This window comes from Brassica oleracea, chromosome C7 (genome assembly GCF_000695525.1).
Source record: "Brassica oleracea var. oleracea cultivar TO1000 chromosome C7, BOL, whole genome shotgun sequence".
Classification (NCBI taxonomy): Eukaryota; Viridiplantae; Streptophyta; class Magnoliopsida; order Brassicales; family Brassicaceae; genus Brassica; species Brassica oleracea.
The window spans coordinates 42169105-42189494 of record NC_027754.1 but is presented as its reverse complement, the minus strand read 5'-3'; the positions used below and the strand labels follow the sequence as shown (position 1 = coordinate 42189494).

The window sequence follows — 20390 nt, the reverse complement described above, 5'->3', positions numbered from 1 at the left end:
ACAAATGATTACAAAATAATATAAGTAGGAAGTATCATTTAATAAATATTAAGATTAAAAGATGTATATATTAATATCGTTTAAATTAAACTATAAACCATTTAAATATATAAATATTTTAATTTTGAAATCTACTTATTTTTTATAAAAGTTTTGAACAAATATTGACAATTTAATATTAAACTTGAAACTTTACATTGAATTTTCTAAAAAAATATAAATTAAAAATTATTAATCCCACAATGAAATTTTTGTTCAGTGATTTAAAGTTTTTATTATAAAAATATAGAAATGATAAAAAAACCATATGATTAGAAATCATCACTTAATATATTTCAATATTAAAAATACACTATATATACACTTTAATATCATTTAAATTTAAATATATATCATATAAAATAGAAAAAGTGATTGTTTAGATTAATGAAATTTATTTATTTGTTTGTACCAATTTAATTATATATGCAGTTAATGATATTTGGTGAAACCCTCTATCGAAACTTGATTCAGTTGGTATACAAAATATTATTATCAACAGAATTTTGCATACGAACTACTATTCAGACGATGTCAACTCGAAAAAAAAAACATTTTGTCAATCATTCAATCTAAGTGGACTTTATAATGTACTAAAACAGTAAACAACACATGTTAACCTAAGCAAAAAGTAATTGAACTCAGCTCAGGAACAGTTTTACAGTGTGTATATAAAAAATTTCACCACAAGACCATCTCTTTCTTTTTTTTATCAAATGAAAAACGTTTTTTCTGTATATATACATTTCCAGCACAAAGGTACATCAGAGTTTTAATTAAGGAGAAGTAAATAAATAAATATATATTTTTTGTAAAAGGCTTAATAAAATAAATTTATACTTTCTTAATTAGAAAGAATGCTAATTAACAATAAAAATCGATAGTTTAGATTTACACATATAATCAAATTTAGTAAAGACACAGGTACATCAGAACAAAAAAATTATTCAACAGCTAAAATCATATTTGATTAAAATAAAAACAACTAAACATATTACTCTAACTAGTCTTTGGAAGTGCACGGCCGACACAATAGACAAAACATTTCAACGGGTATGGTCCACTCCCGTCAACTTCACCAATTTGCTAATAATTTGATAATTATAGTTTTTGTCCACAGTCAACTATGCATATAAGAACTAGTGATTAATATTAAATTATGTCAGTTATCATAAGAATTGGTTTAGAATTCATTTAAAATATCGTAGATTCTTTTCAGTATTGTAAATATAGGAACTATTTCTTTTCTTCTTTCTTAAAAAAATATAGGCACTATTTCAATAAACGTTAATACATTTTTCGAAAAGTTAAGCATACAAAAATATAGACAAACTTTGTTATTCTTGCATGATTCATGTGCACAGTCATTGTTGAGCACATCTGTACTATTAAAAGAGAAGGATTTTTAAAAAAATCTACTTAAACAAAATTATTGGACCATTTCATTAGACTTAACTATTTTTTTGGTCTTACTTTATATTTCTCTAACTATATAAATACTTTACATAATTTAAATGAACTCTTTTATTATTCTCTCATAATCTATTATATAATTAATCTAACAATAATCTTTATGAATATATGACAGATTATTTAAACATGTTTACACATGATGTGATTATTACCACGTATAGTTTCATTAATAGTATAAAATTTTCAATGGGTTAGTAATGTTTAATATAGGTTGTAATGGAGAATCTTCTGGTGTATAACAGATTTTTTTTTAATTTTTACGTGAATTGAAAACTAAAAATCTTAATGTCAACTATGAAACATTAATTTAATTAATTACATGCAATCAAATATTAAGATTTGATCTTAGATTAACTAAATGATTAATTTTATAATAATAAAATATCAAATGGGTCTAAACGGGTTGGCGATTTAAGTGGAAATAGTAGAAAAAAAAAGACTAGTTTAAATAGAACATGTTTATTTACTTTACAAATTCTAACAATGTATATGATACGTTTCATTGAATTTTCAAAAATATAAAATATCTTGCGCTTTAAATCGGGTAGTTTAGGTTGTTTGGAAAAAAATATAGGATAAATAATTAACTATCAATTATTTGAATAAAAAATATTTGAGTCATTAATTTTTTTTGTTGCATAATTTGGTTTATAAATAGGATATTTAGGACATTTGGTTATTTAGAAATTAAATATAATTAGTATATGTAGGTATATAATTTGTATTTTAAAATTTTAAGTACTCATTTGGTTCTCAGTTCGGTTTCTATTTTTTTGTTCCACAGATATATGATATGCTCAGTTATTTATGAAATTCAGCTTAATTTTGTTTTTTTTTTTCAGCTTGATACAGTTTAGTGCACCCGGGTAAATGTACCCAAACCTATAGATTATCTTATATATAAATTATATAAGAAGAATTCATTCAATTTCAAAAATTAACATGCGTTTCCTAAGCACGGATCAAAATCTAGTATTATAATTATACGGCATTGAACAATACAACAAATGAACAATAAATTAATTTACAGAAACAAAAATATGACGATTTTAATTCTAGTTTTCTAGTTAGATTTCTGACTAATTGAGACGAAATCAAAACTAAATTAGGAAATGACACGTTTAATTAAGGACCAATTAGAGTAGATGTTAAGTATAAGATTAAAAAATCCGTTCAATGTTCTCAATAGGACATGTTCAATGTTTTAAATGTGTTTTATTTTTTTGTTGTGGGTTGTGAATACCAGTAATGTACTCAATATTGTAATAGGACATGTTCGTGATAGCAAGTATATAATAATAGGAGTATTATTCACTTATTCAGGATCATTTTTTACTTTCACATATCTTCGTAACAATTTTTGATCATATTTACTCTTTTGAAAAGGTATAATAAATTGTTATTCATTATTTTGTGAAATAGAAGTTTTATAATTAAAAATATTTGTAAAGAAAATAAGTTCTTGATTATCTTTTGCTTTTTTTATTAAGTAATTCAGTTACAAGGAGTGGATGAGGATGACACAACTTTGGTCAACTAGTTACAACGTAACTTTGAAAAAGGCATTCCACGTAAAGACTAATCAACCTTTGTCATCTCTCCCGACATGGCCGTACAAATCTAATCCTTTTCCTCGAGCCTTTTATCCATTTCTTTATTACAAAAAGAGAAACCTATTTCTTTGGTACACTATAAATACTTATAACCTTTCTTTAAGCTCTGAATCTCAGCAACTAAATCAATCACACAATAAAACAAAATAAAAACAAACAAAATGGGAAACTGCATATGTGTAATAAACAAAACAACGACAGAGAGAAGAAGGAGAAGAGGATCCACCGTGTTCCATGACGACGACGTGGTGGAAGAGAAGCTGCTCGGGGAAACAAGTAACGTGTCGTCATCAAGCTCGTCTTCATCCACGTGTGGAGGAAGAGAGATTAAGATAAAGATGACGAGGAAAGAATTTGAAGATCTCATGAGAAACATTAGTTTGGAGGGATTGACGGCGGAAGAGGTTTTTTCTAACTTTCTTTCTGACGGGGGAGATCAAACCGGAACCGCCGCTGATCAATCCAATGATCACCAACGGCCGTGGAGACCAGCGTTACAGAGCATCCCTGAGATTGATTAATGTTTTTGTTTGGTGAATTGATTAGAAAAAGCTGAGTTTAATCGCTTAATCAGTGATCTTAGCTAATTCAAAATTATGTACATGCTTGTTTTGTAATTATCTTATCTTTTTCAACAAAATACATTTGGAGGCAACATCCAGATGCTAATATATTAGATATTTTGTTTGAATAATCTAATATTATTTGTAATGTTTTTCCAATTGTTTATTGTAAATAATGTTTGTAATGTTCTGTTTGAATGCAAAATTAACTCCATCTTCTAAAAGAATTAATTTGTGTTAGATGCATACTTTAGTACCTAGATACCAGATTATTTTGTACATCACATTTGAATTTTTGTTATAAATGGTGCATTCGTAATAGAGGTACCGATTTGAACAGTTATTGAAATTAAGTCAAACGACATAAGGACAAGTGTTGATATATTCAATTATATCGTCCACAGCCAAAGTTGGTTTGGACTAAGAAAGCTCTGTCCATGTGTACACACATGTGTACGTCTGTCAAAGTAATGGAGGCATCACAAAATTTACAATACTCAATTCAGTACGTTTACAGTAGATCAAAGTTTTTATAACCAGCTTTCCCTTCTACTTCTTTTTTTTTTATCAAGGGAGACTTTCATAAAGCATAAACTCAAGCAAGAGAGTAAATGTTCACAAACAAAAGAGGCGATTTAGCCAGGCTATCAGCAACCCCATTTTGCCGGCAGAGAATGAAACAAAAATAGAGGGTACTAAAAGAAAAAGCTAAATTGCAAATATCCTCCACAACACCTCTATGTTCAACCTACGTCGAGTTGGAGGATAGGATGGATACGAGCATCTTACAGTCTGAAAACACATTAAGCTTTCGGATTCCTAAAAATCCTCCAGGAAATTACGGGTCAATAAATCCGAGGGTTCTTTACTTATGAAATCAAATTGATATCCAAATGATTTGCTGGTTTTGTACCAAGGATCATGTTGTAGGAAATGGTATCAATGTGTACTGATAGCTATATTTGGGGTTATTAATATCAAATAATCAGCTTTATTTTTGCTTCAGCTGAAAGAGTAGAAGCAAAACAGAGCAATAAGAACTGAGCTCAATAATTCAGGTATGGACAAAGCTAGTTCTAGCCCAAAGCAGAAGAAGCATGGGCTTCCAACCACCATTCTATTAAATATTTAATTAGCCATGAAATGATGAAATTAAAGAAAATGTATTTAGTCTAATTGTTCAATGGTCAACTATTAGTGTATTATTATAAAAGCCAAAAAATGTATTTAGTCTAATTGTTCAATGGTCAACTATTAGTGTATTATTATAAAAGCCAAAAAATGTATTTAGTCTAATTGTTCAATGGTCAACTATTAGTGTATTATTATAAAAGCCAAAAAATGTATTTAGTCTAATTGTTCAATGGTCAACTATTAGTGTATTATTATAAAAGCCAAAAAATGTATTTAGTCTAATTGTTCAATGGTCAACTATTAGTGTATTATTATAAAAGCCAAAAAATGTATTTAGTCTAATTGTTCAATTTGTGTGGCTATTTTTGGCTTTTGGTTTGTAACTTCTAAATCTCAGAGTGCGAGCTTTGAGTATAGAATCATGTTCAAGATTTTTTTTATCAATACTACTTTGGAATCGTTGGGATACATCTATTTTTTCTATTTTTTATTAAAAAAAATGGTTTCCATTCAGAAAACTCTACACTGTATAAACTGTATCAATTTTGGGATGATAGTATTTTTAACATTTTCTTCAGTCCGGCTGATATCAAATCAACGATACAAAGACAACTCTCGTCCCCTTCCACCATGAAAACGTTCCTAATGTTTCATTACTGTTTCCTTCTTAGAAGTTACTCATGTTTCCACATACTGTGGGGATTAGAGACAATACTGCTCCATTTGGAAGTATTCGTAATTGTTTACATCGCATACGAATTGATGGACAAATCTTATGCAAATCTGCAAGGGAGATCAAGGTCGGAGGCAGCGCACGTCCACGGAAAGGAGCTAGGGTCATGTAGTTTCTACTGGCTCAGTACTAGAAGATGAGGAAAGTTAACGACTAAAAGGTGAGCTTTATTTTTCATCAGATACTCCCTCTCTGTTTCATATTAAGTATCATTTTGACCTTGTGCACATAGATTAAGGAAACAATTAATTTTGTATATTTCCTATATAAAAACACAATTACCTATACACCTAACCATATTTCAACCAATAAAAAAATAAATTACTGCATAAAATTAATAAATTTTGCATTGAAAATCGAAAATGACACTTATTTTGTAACGAAATTTTTTTTCTACAACAACACTTGATATGAAATGGAGGGAGTATTTTTTTTTTTTGGGAAAAAGGCATGTTTTTATCACATATCTTAGAATAGATGATTTAAAAGTTGTGCTATTATGTCTTTTGTACTGCAGAAATAATGTTTACTTATATGAAATCTGGTCACTTGATTTAAAGGTAAATGAAATATAGTTACTTAATAAATTTTGCATTGAAAATCGAAAATGACACTTATTTTGTAACGAAATTTTTTTTCTACAACAACACTTGATATGAAATGGAGGGAGTATTTTTTTTTTTTGGGAAAAAGGCATGTTTTTATCACATATCTTAGAATAGATGATTTAAAAGTTGTGCTATTATGTCTTTTGTACTGCAGAAATAATGTTTACTTATATGAAATCTGGTCACTTGATTTAAAGGTAAATGAAATCTAGTCACTTGATTATCTTTCAATACAATAGAATGCTAACTGTTATTAGCCGACCCCTACCTCCTCATCACTGGACTTCAAAACTTTGACTTCTTCATCTCTGCTGTAAATCATTATTATTATTATTGATTGGAGTCGCTTTACTCTTGTTTTCTATATGCCAACTATAATATTTCCCCTAGTATTTTTGTGGTCCGGGCTTCAGGGGGGTACCAGTACTTACCATGCATAGTCGTATTCTGAAAAGATGTGTTAAAACAACGTGACAATATTCTAATTTAATTTCTAACTGCACATACCAAACTACACTTAAGGACAAAAGCCAAAAAGTCCTAGAAGAACAAAACATTTTCTCGTCTCACGCGTCGTGACACTTGCAATTAGCCACCAAATCAACCATATACATGTATATCTACTACGTGTTTTCATGCACCATGCACAATAATAGATTTTAAATTTTAATTATATTTAAAAACGAAATTTTATTAGTGTTGTAAATTATCCTATTTTTTTACTAATATGTTAATATAAATTTGATTTATTAAACATAAAATTAAGATAAAAATATTTTGTTTATTTTCAATTATATTTAAGAAAATATATGTATATATTTATAATTATAATTTTAGACAAAATTTTAACTATTTTTTGATTAAATACATCAAACCAACTTATATAAAATGAATAAAAAATTTGATATAAATTTAAATAACTAAAAATTATTTATAAAATTTGTATATATATAAAATAAACTAATGATATTACGCTTAAAAATTGTAACTTTTAATTTTTTGGATATTTTAGTAATAAAATTGTTAATTATATAAAAATAATTAAATAATATATCAAAATTTGTAATGTCATTTTTGAATATAATTATTTGAAAGGCTCAGAAACACGTTTTGAAAAGATACAAAACATGTTCAGAAGGGTTCAAAAATATGTTCAAAAGAGCTCGAAAACATGTTTTGAAGGGCTCAAAAACATTTTTTATAGGGCTCAAAAAAATTAAAGGGTTCAGAAACAATTTTAAAACATGTTTCAAGTTCTGAAAGGATGAAAAACAGTTTATGCAGGGTCCGAAAACAAATAACTTTTAGAATTCCTCGAGTGATGTCTTGCAATTCCTCGAATGATCTCGAGTGTCATCACTCGAGTAACTCCAGTCACTCGTTATAAAGCCATAAAACAAAATTTGACTTTCTTTTTTGTTAATATTTTTTTTTCAAATTACTTCATTATCAAAAAGGCAATATCTTTCACATAAATATATATATATATATATACATTTAAAACATGTAATTTAGTAAAACAAAATTCCTTTTATATACATAAAAACGTAATTTAATATAATATGTTATTATAAAAATTCTAATATAAAACGAAGTATTATATATATAGGAATCTAATAATATAAAAGAAACTTAACTTTCACATAAATATATATATATATCGTTCTATATTTAAGACATGTAATTTAATATCAAAAATTATCCTTTTATATAAATAAAAAATAATGTAATATACAAAGGAAATATCTTTAATACAAATAAAATTTCAATATTAATATTTAAAACATGTACAAAGTTCTTTTATATAAATCACAAAGGATATAATATAATAAATATAATATTAAAATATTTCAAATTTTTTAATTTAAACTTTATTATTAATAAAAAGATTATTATACATATAAAGGAATCTAATATCAAAAAAGAAATATATTAACTATAAAATTATTTAGCAATTTCTCTCAAATCTGAAACATGTTGTTTAATAAAAAATAATTTTTATTTTAAAATCTCAATTTTATGATTATTAAATTACAGGTTTTTTCTTGAATTACGTGAATAAATCATTTTTCCTTACTATTTTAAGTTAGTTAAAAACATCTTAATTACTATTTAATTTTATATTTAATCAATTTTAATCTCTAAATCAATAATTGTTTTTACTTAAAGTTCTCAGCCTAATATTATATGGATGTACATATCTCTACAAATAAACATTTAATTCTTTCAAGTTTGAACCATTAACACGTATATTTGAATATATAAGATTCTACCTCATTCTTACAAATTATGTTTTTTTTTTGTAAAAACTACACCACTCGTTTTTATTAGAGATCATTCATCTGTCAATAGATGAAAGATCAAAGAGTAATATCATAAAATGACTATATAACTAAAAACAATTCAAATAATTTCAGTTGGGTATACATGTTGTCGAGACAACCGTTATAACATATAATAGAGTCCGGTTAAAATATTTCAATACCTATGATATATGTTATTTCGCTAGGAACAAGATTTTTATTTAGATAGCGCATACATTTTCTCATTAATGTTGCTTCACAAAAGAAAACCAAATATGTAGTTATAAAGATGTTTTCTAAAACATTACGTAGTTTTAATTGAAATTATATTTATGTCTTTTTTAAAAACATTTGGTTGTTTTTGATTAACAGCTTTAGTTATAATGATAAATCTTCACTTCAATAAAATGGTCCAAATTTTTTCAGTGGGGGAATTTTGTTGGTTTATAAATTTTATAAGTGATTTGTGTCAAAAATTCACAAACCCCAATAATAAACAAAATATAAAACTATAATTAACATAACCATACAAACGATAAAATTATCTAAACCAAATTAAAATCAAATTAGAATTTGATTAAAAAATATTATAATCATAGTAAATATTTTTTAAAATCAAGTACGTTAAAACATCCAACTTAATAACTCATAAATTTCAGTCTTAACTAAAATAATATAAAATATAAAACTAACTAAATAAATAATTTAATAAATTATTACAATTTGATTTTTTTGTTAATATTATAGATGCGGATAAATCACCTAGTGTATATATATATATGATCAATATCGGACTTAGAAGGAAGGTCCAATCTTTAAAAGTTGTCAATGTTTTTAGATTTTCCTTCCTTGTCAATTAAATATATATTATCTTGTTTTTTTGATCAAAAATATATATTATCTAAAAACTACTAGTTTATATAGTAGATCTAATCGAAAGAACACAATCATTATAACATGTTTGATTCCTTTAAAATATAGTTATTCTCGATTTATTTATTTTTGATAAAGTAACACAGAGTGGCCCAAAAAAAATTATTGCTTCCAACTGCATCACATCACAAGTTGTCAATGCGCAAAAACTTCTTATATTGATGTCAAAGTTCGCTTGGTAGGCTGATGCGGACGACGGCTTTCAGTAAGACTTAATCAAGATCCACACACTGCGCTATCGATAGAAGAGTTTTTTTAGAAGAGTTTTTGATAAATGAAGATTGAAATTTAACGATTATTTTCTCAACTAATTCAAAATTAAATGTTGATTAAGTGCATTTGGTTTGGATGGATGTCATCCCGTAAATGCTATTTAGTGTGAATACATCCGTGGATGACATTCTATGGAGATTATCTAATGGTTACAATTCAAATGTATAAAATTTGGATGGATGCTATTTTGTAAATGTTTTATTGGTCGAAGCCCAATAGGCCTTAAAAAAATCTGTTATTTTTGGTCTAAGTGGTCGAAAACTCATTAGTGTAAGAATTTAGAAAGACACTGTAAATTTTCTTAAAACCTAATTATTCGCTTCCTACCATCCATAACACTTATTTGATAAAAAAGAGATTAGTGAAAGAGAGAAGCAACAGCAAAGAGAAAAATTTGAAGGAACATCTACAAAAGATTGAAGAAAAACAAAAAGAATCTCAGACTGTTTCTTATTTTTTGGATTGTGGATTTCATCTCCTACACACACAGGTTCAGTAAACTCAAGGTTTAGCACTTATTGATGTGTTGTCTCTAGATGATTAGAGAAATATAGAGGTTGGTGTGTAAAGAAACTCTTGTATACACTTGATACTAGTGAATAGTTGAGATTGACATTCTCTCTCCAGATATACCGAAAGGGAACTGAGTAACCAAATCCTATGTGTTTTTAACTAACTCAAACAACAACGAGAAGTGTGATAAGGTTAATTAGTCAACTGAGATCAACCGGTTAATTGGTTAAAGAAATTCTCAACATTGAAATATAGTATTTTTATTAATAGAATCAGTTCAGTTAATACACGTTTTCTGTGAATTTTGTTTACTAATCCTTTGTACTTTTTATCGATCAATATTACTTTGTTCGAATTTGTAAGTAAATTATACATTTATCTAAATAATCTACACTATTTGTATTGTCGTTTATTCATGGATCCCACCCACCCCGGGGTTTCATGCCGTCCTTTCTTTAAAGTCTCATAGTTCATTTTTCAAAACAAAAAAAACAAGGAAAAAGAAACACAAACACTTATTTTCCAATACCCACTTTATTTTTGTTATTTATTTATTTATACAAGAATTTTCCAAAACACACTTACTTCAGAAATAATGTTGAACGTGGCAATTTATATACATGTGTCCAATCCCTAACTATACACAAAAGGTTTTGTTTTTCGAATCTTCATCGTTTCAGAAATCCACACCCCTATCAAGCCACACATATCTCCACTCAGTTTCCTTCTCAGTTTTTATATAACCAAACCCTTTCCTAACTTTTGTTGATAATTAGAAGCCTAATGGACGCGTCAAATGAGCAGACCACGGAGAGAACCGATCTCCAACGACCATTGGTGGACCAAAAACCACCGCCCTCGGACGTCGGACTCGAGAGCATTTTAACGGAGAATAGCCTTCCGTACCCGAGGCGCGTGTACTTAGGCGCATGTATAGAACTGAAAATACTTCTCAGGTTAGCACTTCCGGCGATACTTGTCTATATAGTCAACAGTGGAATGAGTATCTCTGCTCGAATCTTCGCCGGACATATCGGAAGCCACGAACTCGCCGCTGCTTCCATCGGAAATAGCTGCTTTAGTCTCGTCTATGGCCTCATGGTACGTTGGCTTTTTTATGTGTAGAGTGGTGGAAACATGTCGATTTTATTAGTTACTTTTCTTTTCTTTGCTCGTTGCTGAATAATGTTAAACGTGGCAATTTGTCGCATTTTTATCAGGATAATAGGTAAGAGTATTAGTTACGGTTACATTTTTGTCGTTTGGCTTGTTATTTTATTAGTAAACTAGATTTTGATCCGCGCTTTCAAAGCGTGAAATATTTTTCGTTGAAAAATTTATTAATCCATCTATTTTTTCACTAATATGTTTAGGTACGTGCGTTCAATTTTCAGTTAGACTGTAATTTGTTTTTTTTTTTGATTTTTGGTTTTGGTTGTGATTTTGTTTTTTCGATTTAAAAAATATAGGGACCGTTCGATTATTTGTGAATTTAGGTTTGGTTTCGGATTAATTAGTTTAGCACTCAGTTTGATTGGGATAAAAAATATTAAAAACTCGATAAAAGTTTTGAGTTTGATTTGGTGCTGGTTCGATACCTATTTTTGGATAATACGGTTAAAAATCACATTTTTGTATTTTTAGAACAAAATCGGCTAAATTTAAATATTTAACATATAATATTCTTGTGATTTTGTTGTATTGAGAAATCCGTATCTTACATAGTAATATTTCTTATCTTTTATAAACTTATTTATATTGAAGTTGATTTTAATAATGAAAATAAATTATATTTAAAACTCTTACAATATATAATAACTTCCCGAAAACTATCAAGATTTTTTTATTTTAAAATTAAAATTTATAATACAAAATAAGAACTATTTTAAAATTAATTCATAAAAATAACCATTTTTAATAAGAACAAAATTATCCATGTTTATGTTAACGAATATAAAAAAGTAAAAAGTGAGCTTTAAAGCCTATAAAATCAAAAATTACATGAAGGGTTACTGGTAAATTGAGCTTACAAATCAACGATGAACTTTTGTTTTCTATAACCCAACCCAAAACAGGTTTAAGTATCCTCAAACCGACAAAAGAGAATGCTTAGGTTTTAGGAGAAACGTGGGGACAAAGTTGGAGGATATTCTCTTTATTATCGAATATCTCTATCGTTTAAGATTAATATTCGGAAAGTTCAGTTACCATGTCAAACAGAATATATTCTCTGCGTGTTAATCAAGTTAATTTAGTTAAATCGGAAAATCTTGTTTCTATATATTATCTTTTGAATTTATTATATGTAGCAATTACAAAAATGAATGTTATAGAGAATATTCTTGGAATTTATTTGATTTGAATCCGAAAATCTATGAGTTTATATTTATTACGTTTTATATTTATATACCAAATTTGGTAAATATACATATTTAATTATTTAAATATTATTGGCCGTTTAAAATGTCAATAACATTGAAAACCAATGATTTCGAAATATCCTAACCCTACACTATAATAGTATAAATTAATATTATTGAAAGATAATATTTAATATATTTTGGCAACTTCATATAAGAAAATTTAAAATAAGACAGACATTATATTAAACTCCAATTTATTTGGTATAGTTATTTTGGAGAATGAGTTTTTGATGGTGTTAATAGAGTTTGAATAGAGTTAGGAAAGGAATAGAGTTTTAGGGTATATGGTTAGAATACAAACGAATATGGAGGAGTTAGTAAACATACACGAAATGAGATTAAAATACGATGGATAAATTGTTTAAATTATTGGGCTGCTTTGTTTATTTGAACATAAACATGCTACTTTCTAATTTGTTGGGCTTTTAATTTCCGAAAACTATTAAAAATAATTGAACAACATAATGGAAATTTTTATAATTAATTGGAAAAATCAGAGGTATAATCATAAGAAAGATTATGCTTTAATAGTATAGATTCTAAGAGTTATAGCTTCTTCTTTTTTTTTTTGATCAAATAAGAGTTATAGCTTACTTTAAAACTTTAAGTAGAGTGTTTCTGTTCGACCAGGAAAACGAAGTTGTGAATTTAGTGGGTTAAAAAACTTAAAATAATGAAATTTAGCAATAAAAACTGTGCCCGGCCTTTTTCTTCTGGTCGATGGTTCCGATTTTGTCATTGCGCTGAATAATTATATTTTGATGAAAACTTGTTAGCATATCTAAGGAGATAATAATTTAATTTGGCGTTAAATCTTTAATTTTGAGAATTTTTCAGGAATACTAAAGTCATTATTTAAATTATTCTCTCAGGAACTTATAATTCAGAAGATAGTATTCTTTTAGGGATATAAACTTCACGTTATATATGCAGCTGCTTCCGTTAAAACATAATCACAAATATCTCACGATTCGAAAAACTTACACCGATTTTTTGTTAAGCAAATAAACATTCTGGAATTCGAAAGAGAATTTTTGGCTACAAATAAAAATAATCTTCAGCTCTTATATCACGTGTAGTGACTTGTTAGTCTATATAATAGGCTCTTCACTGCAAATCAGATAGAAGATAATAGTGTCACGGTTATCCAAGCACTCAAACCTTGTGTAACAGAAGAATGGAATGATACCCTTACCAAAGACCCGTCGTCCACAGAAATAAAAGAAGCACGATCTTTGCTATTCACGCAGACAAGGTACCAGGTCCCGACGGCTTCTCTGCGAGTTTCTTCCATTCAAACTGGGAGACAATCGGCTCCTCAGTCATAAAAGAGATTCAAGAGTTTTTCTCAACCGGAATCTTGTCACCTGCGCTGAATGAAACACACGTTAGATTAATTCCCAAGATTCAATGTGCAAAGAGAGTGGATGAGTATCGACATATCGCTCTGTGTAACGTGTATTACAAGATTATATCGAAGCTTCTCTCCTTGCGACTGAAGCCTGTCCTGAGCTTCATCATCTCGGAGAATCAATCAGCTTTCATCCCTGGACGCACAATAACAGACAATGTGTTAATCACACATGAGGGTTTGCAATATCTAAAGACTTCACAGGCTCAGAAACACTGTGCCATGGCGATCAAAATGGACATGTCTAAAGCCTACAATAGAGTTGAATGGAATTTCCTCTCTCAAGTGATGACTCGCCTAGGTTTCCACACCAAATGGATCAATTGGATCATGTAATGTGTGACAACGGTCTCTTACTCCTATCTAATAAATGATTCAGTGTATGGAGCAGTAAGTCCTCACCGTGGTATTAGGCAAGGAGACCCCATCTCGCCTTATCTTTTCATCCTTTGTGGAGAGGTTCTGTCGGGCCTGTGCAGAAAGGCGGAACTAGAAGGCAAAATGAGAGGTGTGCATGTGGCTAGAGGCAGCCCCCGAGTAAACCACCTTCTATTTGCGGATGACACAATGATCTTCTGTAACTCTTCATCGAAGAGTTGCCTCTCCCTGCTCCAAATCCTGCGAGATTATGAAAAGGTGTCAGGGCAGAAAGTTAATATCTCCAAATCCTCAATCACCTTCTCTGTGAAGACTCCACAGGAAACTAAGAAAATAGCAAAAGATCTACTGGGATTAAGGAGGCGTAGGTAAATACCTAGGCCTCCCAGAGCACTTCGGGAGAAAAAAGAGAGACCTCTTTACCTTGATAGTAGATAGGATCAGACAACGAGCCTCAAACTAGTCCACAAGGTTCCTCTCCCGTGACAGGAAAGCTCACCATGCTAAAGGCAGTGCTCACCGCCATACCCACGTACGCAATGTATTGCTTCCAACTCCCACAAAGTCTCTGCAACAGAATAGTCTACTCTCACGCGATTCTGGTGGGACAAGTCTCCTGATAAGAAAAATATGTTGGTTAGCTTGGAAAAAGTTAGCAAAACCCAAAGCAACACGCGGCCTTGGTTTACAAGATATTCAAATCTTTAACCAGGTTCTTTTGACAAAGATTTCTTGGAGAATATTAATGTCACCAAGCTGCTTATTAGCTAGGGTGCTTACCGGAAAATACTACCACAAGAGGAGCTTCCTCGACGCTCAAACCCCAACTGTCTGCTCCCATGGTTGGAGAAGCATTCTCTACGGCAGGGATCTTCTCCAAGAACACCTAGGAAAAGCAATTGGAAATGGTCAGAATACAAAGATTTGGAAAGATTTGTGGATCTCTCTCACCTCCCAGACAAAGCCCTTTGGTCCAATCCATGAATCAGCTCTGGATCTTAGAGTCTCTGATCTCTTCACAGATAACCTCCAGTGGAACAAAGATAGAATAGAGAAACTCTTACCAGACTTTAGCAAGCAGATACAAAGTCTAAGGCCAAGCAAGGAAGGGGCCAAAGATATATTCGTGTGGCTCCCTCTTGACTCAGGGATCTACTCAACGAAGTCTGGCTATAAATCAAAATCTCAGACCACGACGTTCCTTGGTCCTCAATCGACAGCTATACAACCCTTCCCTGACCTGGAATTCAATTGGATAAAAGATATTTGGTCCTCCAAAACGGCACCAAAACTTAAATTATTCTTGTGGTCGTGTATTCAAGAAGCCTTACCACTAGGGAGTGAGCTACAACGACGAGGCATGAACTCTACAGTCCTATGCCCCCGTTGTAAGAAATAAGAAACAGCGATGCACGTCTTCTTCTAATGCTCGTTTGCCAAAGAAGTGTGGCGTCTGATTCCCCTTAAATCACCAGTCGACATAGCAGATGAGGCGGAATTTAAAGCGTTGGTGGTGAAATCCAGAGAGATTATCTGCCTCCCACCGACAGGTATTAGAGCATCAGTACTCTCGTGGATCTGCTGGTCCCTGTGGTTGGCAAAAAACAAGTTAATTTTTTTGGACAAAATGACTCAACCTTCGAAAGTAGCAACAAAATGCTTAGCTACCGCGTTGGAATGGGACCAAGCTCAAAGTTCGTACCTTTCAACTGGGAGCGAAGCCTTACAGGTCAGATCAACCCATCGACAAGCCCCTAGACTTCCCCAGACGCTCTGCTGCTTCGTAGATGCCGCTTGGGACGCTTCATCAAAGCGTGCAGGTTGTGCTTCACCAGTGAATAATTGGGATCCCTCTCGACAGGCACAAGCATCATCGACGATGTTAACTCTCCTCTCATGGCTGAATCACAGGCCCTCCACAAAGGAATCCCAGAAGCAAGGAAACTGGAACTTCCCTCGGTCACGTTTCTCTCCGATTGCGCAACGCTCATCAGAGCAATCTCTACCCCGAATCAGCTGAAAGAAATCTATGGTGTTTTCAAGGATATCAAAAGTCTATCTACCAGTTTTGATTCTATCGTCTTCAATCACATCTCGCGTTCTCAGAACAGCGATGCTGATTTTTTAGCTAAACAGGTCCTTAAGGCCCATGTTTCTCCTCCTCGTTTTTCTATGGGCTAGCTCCTTTGGGCCTGAACCTCTATTTGCATCTCTACTTTTAATTTATAAAATATCCAGTCGCTCAAAAAAAAAAAAAAAGTCTATATAACCTGCAACGATTTTAAAGTGGGGCTTTGCTTGATAAAATGTGTAGTACAATGATTTTTAAAAATGTGCAGTACGGTTGACCAAAAAAAAATGTGCAGTACACAATAAGTTAAAAAAAAGTTTTAAAAGTTTTTTTGTTCTAAGATTTAGCAGTGTCAAACATTTATGATTCTCTTTTTGTAATTTAGTAGTATAGAATTGACCTTTTTATTTTCTCGTGATATCAGTTCCTTTTCTTAAACTTTACAAAAAGTCATAAATTAATAATAGTAGCACCCTATGAAGAGATCATAACAATGATTTCGACTTTTATCCAAAGTTTGATCTGGATTTCTGGAACAACATAAACGTATTGTGAAAATTATGAACATCTACTTAGCATGTTTTTTCTTTTTTCTTTTGCTGCCAGATTATCGTTCACAATATATTACTATCGTAAATCAAAAGAATAAATTCTTAATGTGAAAATATTCCTTACGTTATGATAGGGATATGTAAATACATATGTCGATGTTGTTTGTAGAGATGGATAATGTATTTTCTTTTATATACAAAGTAAAAAAGTGTTTATATAATTTACCATTTATACTTGTTTTATACAGTTAGGCATGGGAAGTGCAGTCGAGACTCTATGTGGACAAGCATATGGAGCTCACCGCTACAACATGCTTGGAATCTATTTCCAAAGAGCAACTATTGTCCTCGCTCTAGTCGGTTTGCCCATGACAGTACTATACACCTTCTCGTACCCGGTTCTACTTGTGTTAGGTGAGCCCAAAATGGTCTCGTTCATGGGTTCCTTGTACATCGTCGGGCTTATGCCTCAGATCTTCGCTTACGCCGTCAACTTCACGGCTCAAAAGTTCCTCCAGGCCCAAAGCGTGGTCACCCCCAGTGCGTACATCTCAGCCGCAGCCCTCTTCCTCCAGATCTCGCTAACGTGGATGACCGTTAACATGATGGGCTTAGGTCTTATGGGCATCGCTTATGCTCTGACTATCTCTTGGTGGGTCATAGTTGTGGCCCAGATTTTGTATATTACGAGTAGTCAAAGGTTTAGACACACATGGACTGGTCTTAGTTGGAGATCGTTTCATGGTCTTTGGAGTTTTTTCAAACTCTCTGTTGGTTCTGCTGTTATGATCTGTCTCGAGATGTGGTATTCGCAGATTCTTGTTCTTCTCGCTGGTCTGCTTAAAGAACCTGCTCTCTCTCTAGATTCTCTATCCATATGGTAAGTCCATTTTATAATCTTGATTTTCTTGTTTTTTAGTAATGTTCATTTCTTTTAACATTTTTTCTTCTTTTTTCAGCATGTCAGTTTCAGCTTTATCCTTCATGGTCTCCGTAGGCTTCAACGCAGCTGCAAGGTTAGTATTTATATTTAATATCAGCTTCGAATCACTAATCAAAATTGCTGAAAGTAAAACCGTTAATTTAAAAAACAATGACAGCATACGGACAAGTAATGAGCTTGGAGCAGGTAATCCAAAATCGGCTTTGTTCTCTGCATGGACGGCGACTTTTGTTTCCTTCGTGATCTCTCTCGCAGAGGCCCTTGCCGTGATAGCTTCACGTGATTACATTAGCTATATTTTCACGTCGGAGGCTGATGTGGCTAAAGCCGTCTCTGACCTCTGCCCTTTTCTCGCCGTCACCATCATTCTCAACGGAATCCAGCCAGTCTTGTCCGGTATATACATACAATAAACTTGTCAACTAAACCGGAGGAAAAGCGGTTTAACTTAACCAAACCAGATATAATAATTCTCGGTCTGGTATTTGTATGCAGGAGTGGCAGTAGGATGTGGATGGCAAACATTCGTTGCATATGTAAATGTTGGTTGTTACTATATTATTGGTATTCCTGTTGGCTGTATACTCGGCTTCGCTTTCAATTTTCAAGCCAAGGTTTTGTTTTCTAAAAATAATTTCATGGATTGCACATGCTTTATTAATCTATATAGTAAACTTAATTTTATTTGAGTTTGGTGATAGGGGATATGGACCGGGATGATTGGAGGTACCCTTATGCAAACCCTCATTTTACTGTACGTCACGTACCGAACAGATTGGGATAAAGAGGTAAGTATTACGTGATATGAACTCACATCCTATTGGTTTAAAATCATATTTTATAAGCTAGTCTTGGTCAAAATAATCAAGATTATCTTCATACAATAATTCAGGTGGAAAAAGCGAGAAAGCGATTGGATATGTGGGACGATAAATAATCTCTTCAAAATTAAACGAGTAATGGATTTCATGAAAAATGTAATTTATGTTTCTAAGTAGCTAAAATTAATAGATTTTCAGAGTTATTTTTATTGAGAATTTTATTCAAAAATCAGAAGCAGCCTAGTCACCCCTAGCTAGTATTACATCAACATTCCAGGACTATGCTAAACTAATCAATATAATCTTAGGCTTAGCATTAGCTAGAAAGAAAAAATCTTTACAAGGTTGGTTCTAAACACTTCCGTCGACATTCTTGAGCAAGGAATGCTAAATTTGAATAATTAAGTCAAATATATCAATAAGCACAATTAACCAGAAACCACCTAAATCATGATCATCACATAATCTTCGAATCATTCAAAAGTTAATCTAGCTAACCCATTACCAAAAATAGATTAACCAATAATTGTGACTAGAGACGACAAAACTAAATGAGAAATTGCTTGAAATACACTAAATTAGATACAATTTTTCAGAAATATATTCAATCCAAAATATCTTAATATTTGGATTTACGATTTAGTGATTATTTTTTAGAACAAATTTTTAAAACAACTAACAGAAAAATTTGTGATTTAAACACAATATGATACGTGAGAATATCGTATGTTCTGAAAAAAAACAACTTATTTAAAAACGGACTACGTATCATATGATATATATAACACAATATTCTATGTTTCTTTGTAGTGTTTTACGAGTAGATAGACTAATTAATTTGTGACTGATTTAAATTTCAAAATGATACCATATATTAGTCGTTTACAAATGGAAAATTGGTTCAATTTGTAGGAATTGATGTGATCAAACAGAAACTTAAAGGATGCAAAGATGAAAGAAGAGGAAAGAACAAAAGACGAAAGGTGCCGAAATCTCACTGCTTAGTAAGGACAATGCTGTCCAGCTAACTACAACCATAAAATCTTGGTAGATTATACAACGTGAAATTCATTTTTATGTTTTCCGGCAAGTTTGAATTTTTTTGTCCACATAGTCATTCTTTTTCAATTGATAATTTTGGCCGTCGTCAGTATTCACGTTATTACAACATTTTCGAAAATAGCATTTCATAATTTAATAGATTATAGGATTTTTAACGTTAAAACTCCTCAACTAAGTTTGTTTTGGGTAAAAACCACAAACTAAGTATTAAATGAAAAAACCCTCAAACTAACGTTATTTAATGAATTAAACCCTATCAAGTCATAATTACCATTACTACCGGTAAATCTTTAATTTAGAGTTTTCTACATTAAGTAAACATAGTTGAGGGGTTTTACAATTAAAAAATTTTAAAAAAAAAAAAATTCAAAATTTTATAATATTATTTAAAAATTAGTAACTTTTTTTTGACAACATAAGCGAGAACTAAGTAACTGGACCGCGCGATTCAGAAAGCCAAACCGAAAGTATTGAATCGATATATAACATAGCTGAAGGAGAACTCCTCGCACCACTTGCAAGCTTGTCCGCCGTATTATTTTGTG

General features: G+C 31.0%; 2 protein-coding genes across 3 annotated transcripts; both read left to right on the top strand.

The window, feature by feature from the left end:
- The first annotated feature begins 3159 nt into the window (after positions 1 to 3159).
- LOC106304759 lies at positions 3160 to 3812 on the top strand. Its single transcript, XM_013741152.1, has one exon. It carries the CDS (start codon positions 3287 to 3289, stop codon positions 3644 to 3646), a length of 360 nt encoding a protein of 119 aa, XP_013596606.1. The 5' UTR covers positions 3160 to 3286; the 3' UTR covers positions 3647 to 3812.
- A 7156-nt stretch (positions 3813 to 10968) lies between these two features.
- Positions 10969 to 19927, top strand: LOC106301341 (protein TRANSPARENT TESTA 12-like). Of its 2 annotated transcripts, XM_013737712.1 has the most exons (8): positions 10969 to 11286; positions 17268 to 17899; positions 17979 to 18035; positions 18120 to 18358; positions 18458 to 18576; positions 18664 to 18750; positions 18855 to 18939; positions 19696 to 19927. In XM_013737712.1, the coding sequence occupies exons 1-7, from the start codon at positions 10969 to 10971 to the stop codon at positions 18897 to 18899; spliced, it is 1497 nt and encodes a 498-aa protein (XP_013593166.1). In that variant the 3' UTR covers positions 18900 to 18939; positions 19696 to 19927. The 2 variants fall into 2 exon arrangements, with proteins under 2 accessions (XP_013593166.1, XP_013593165.1); XM_013737711.1 differs by lacking the exon at positions 19696 to 19927 and having other exon boundaries at positions 18855 to 18992.
- The last annotated feature ends 463 nt before the right edge of the window (positions 19928 to 20390 follow it).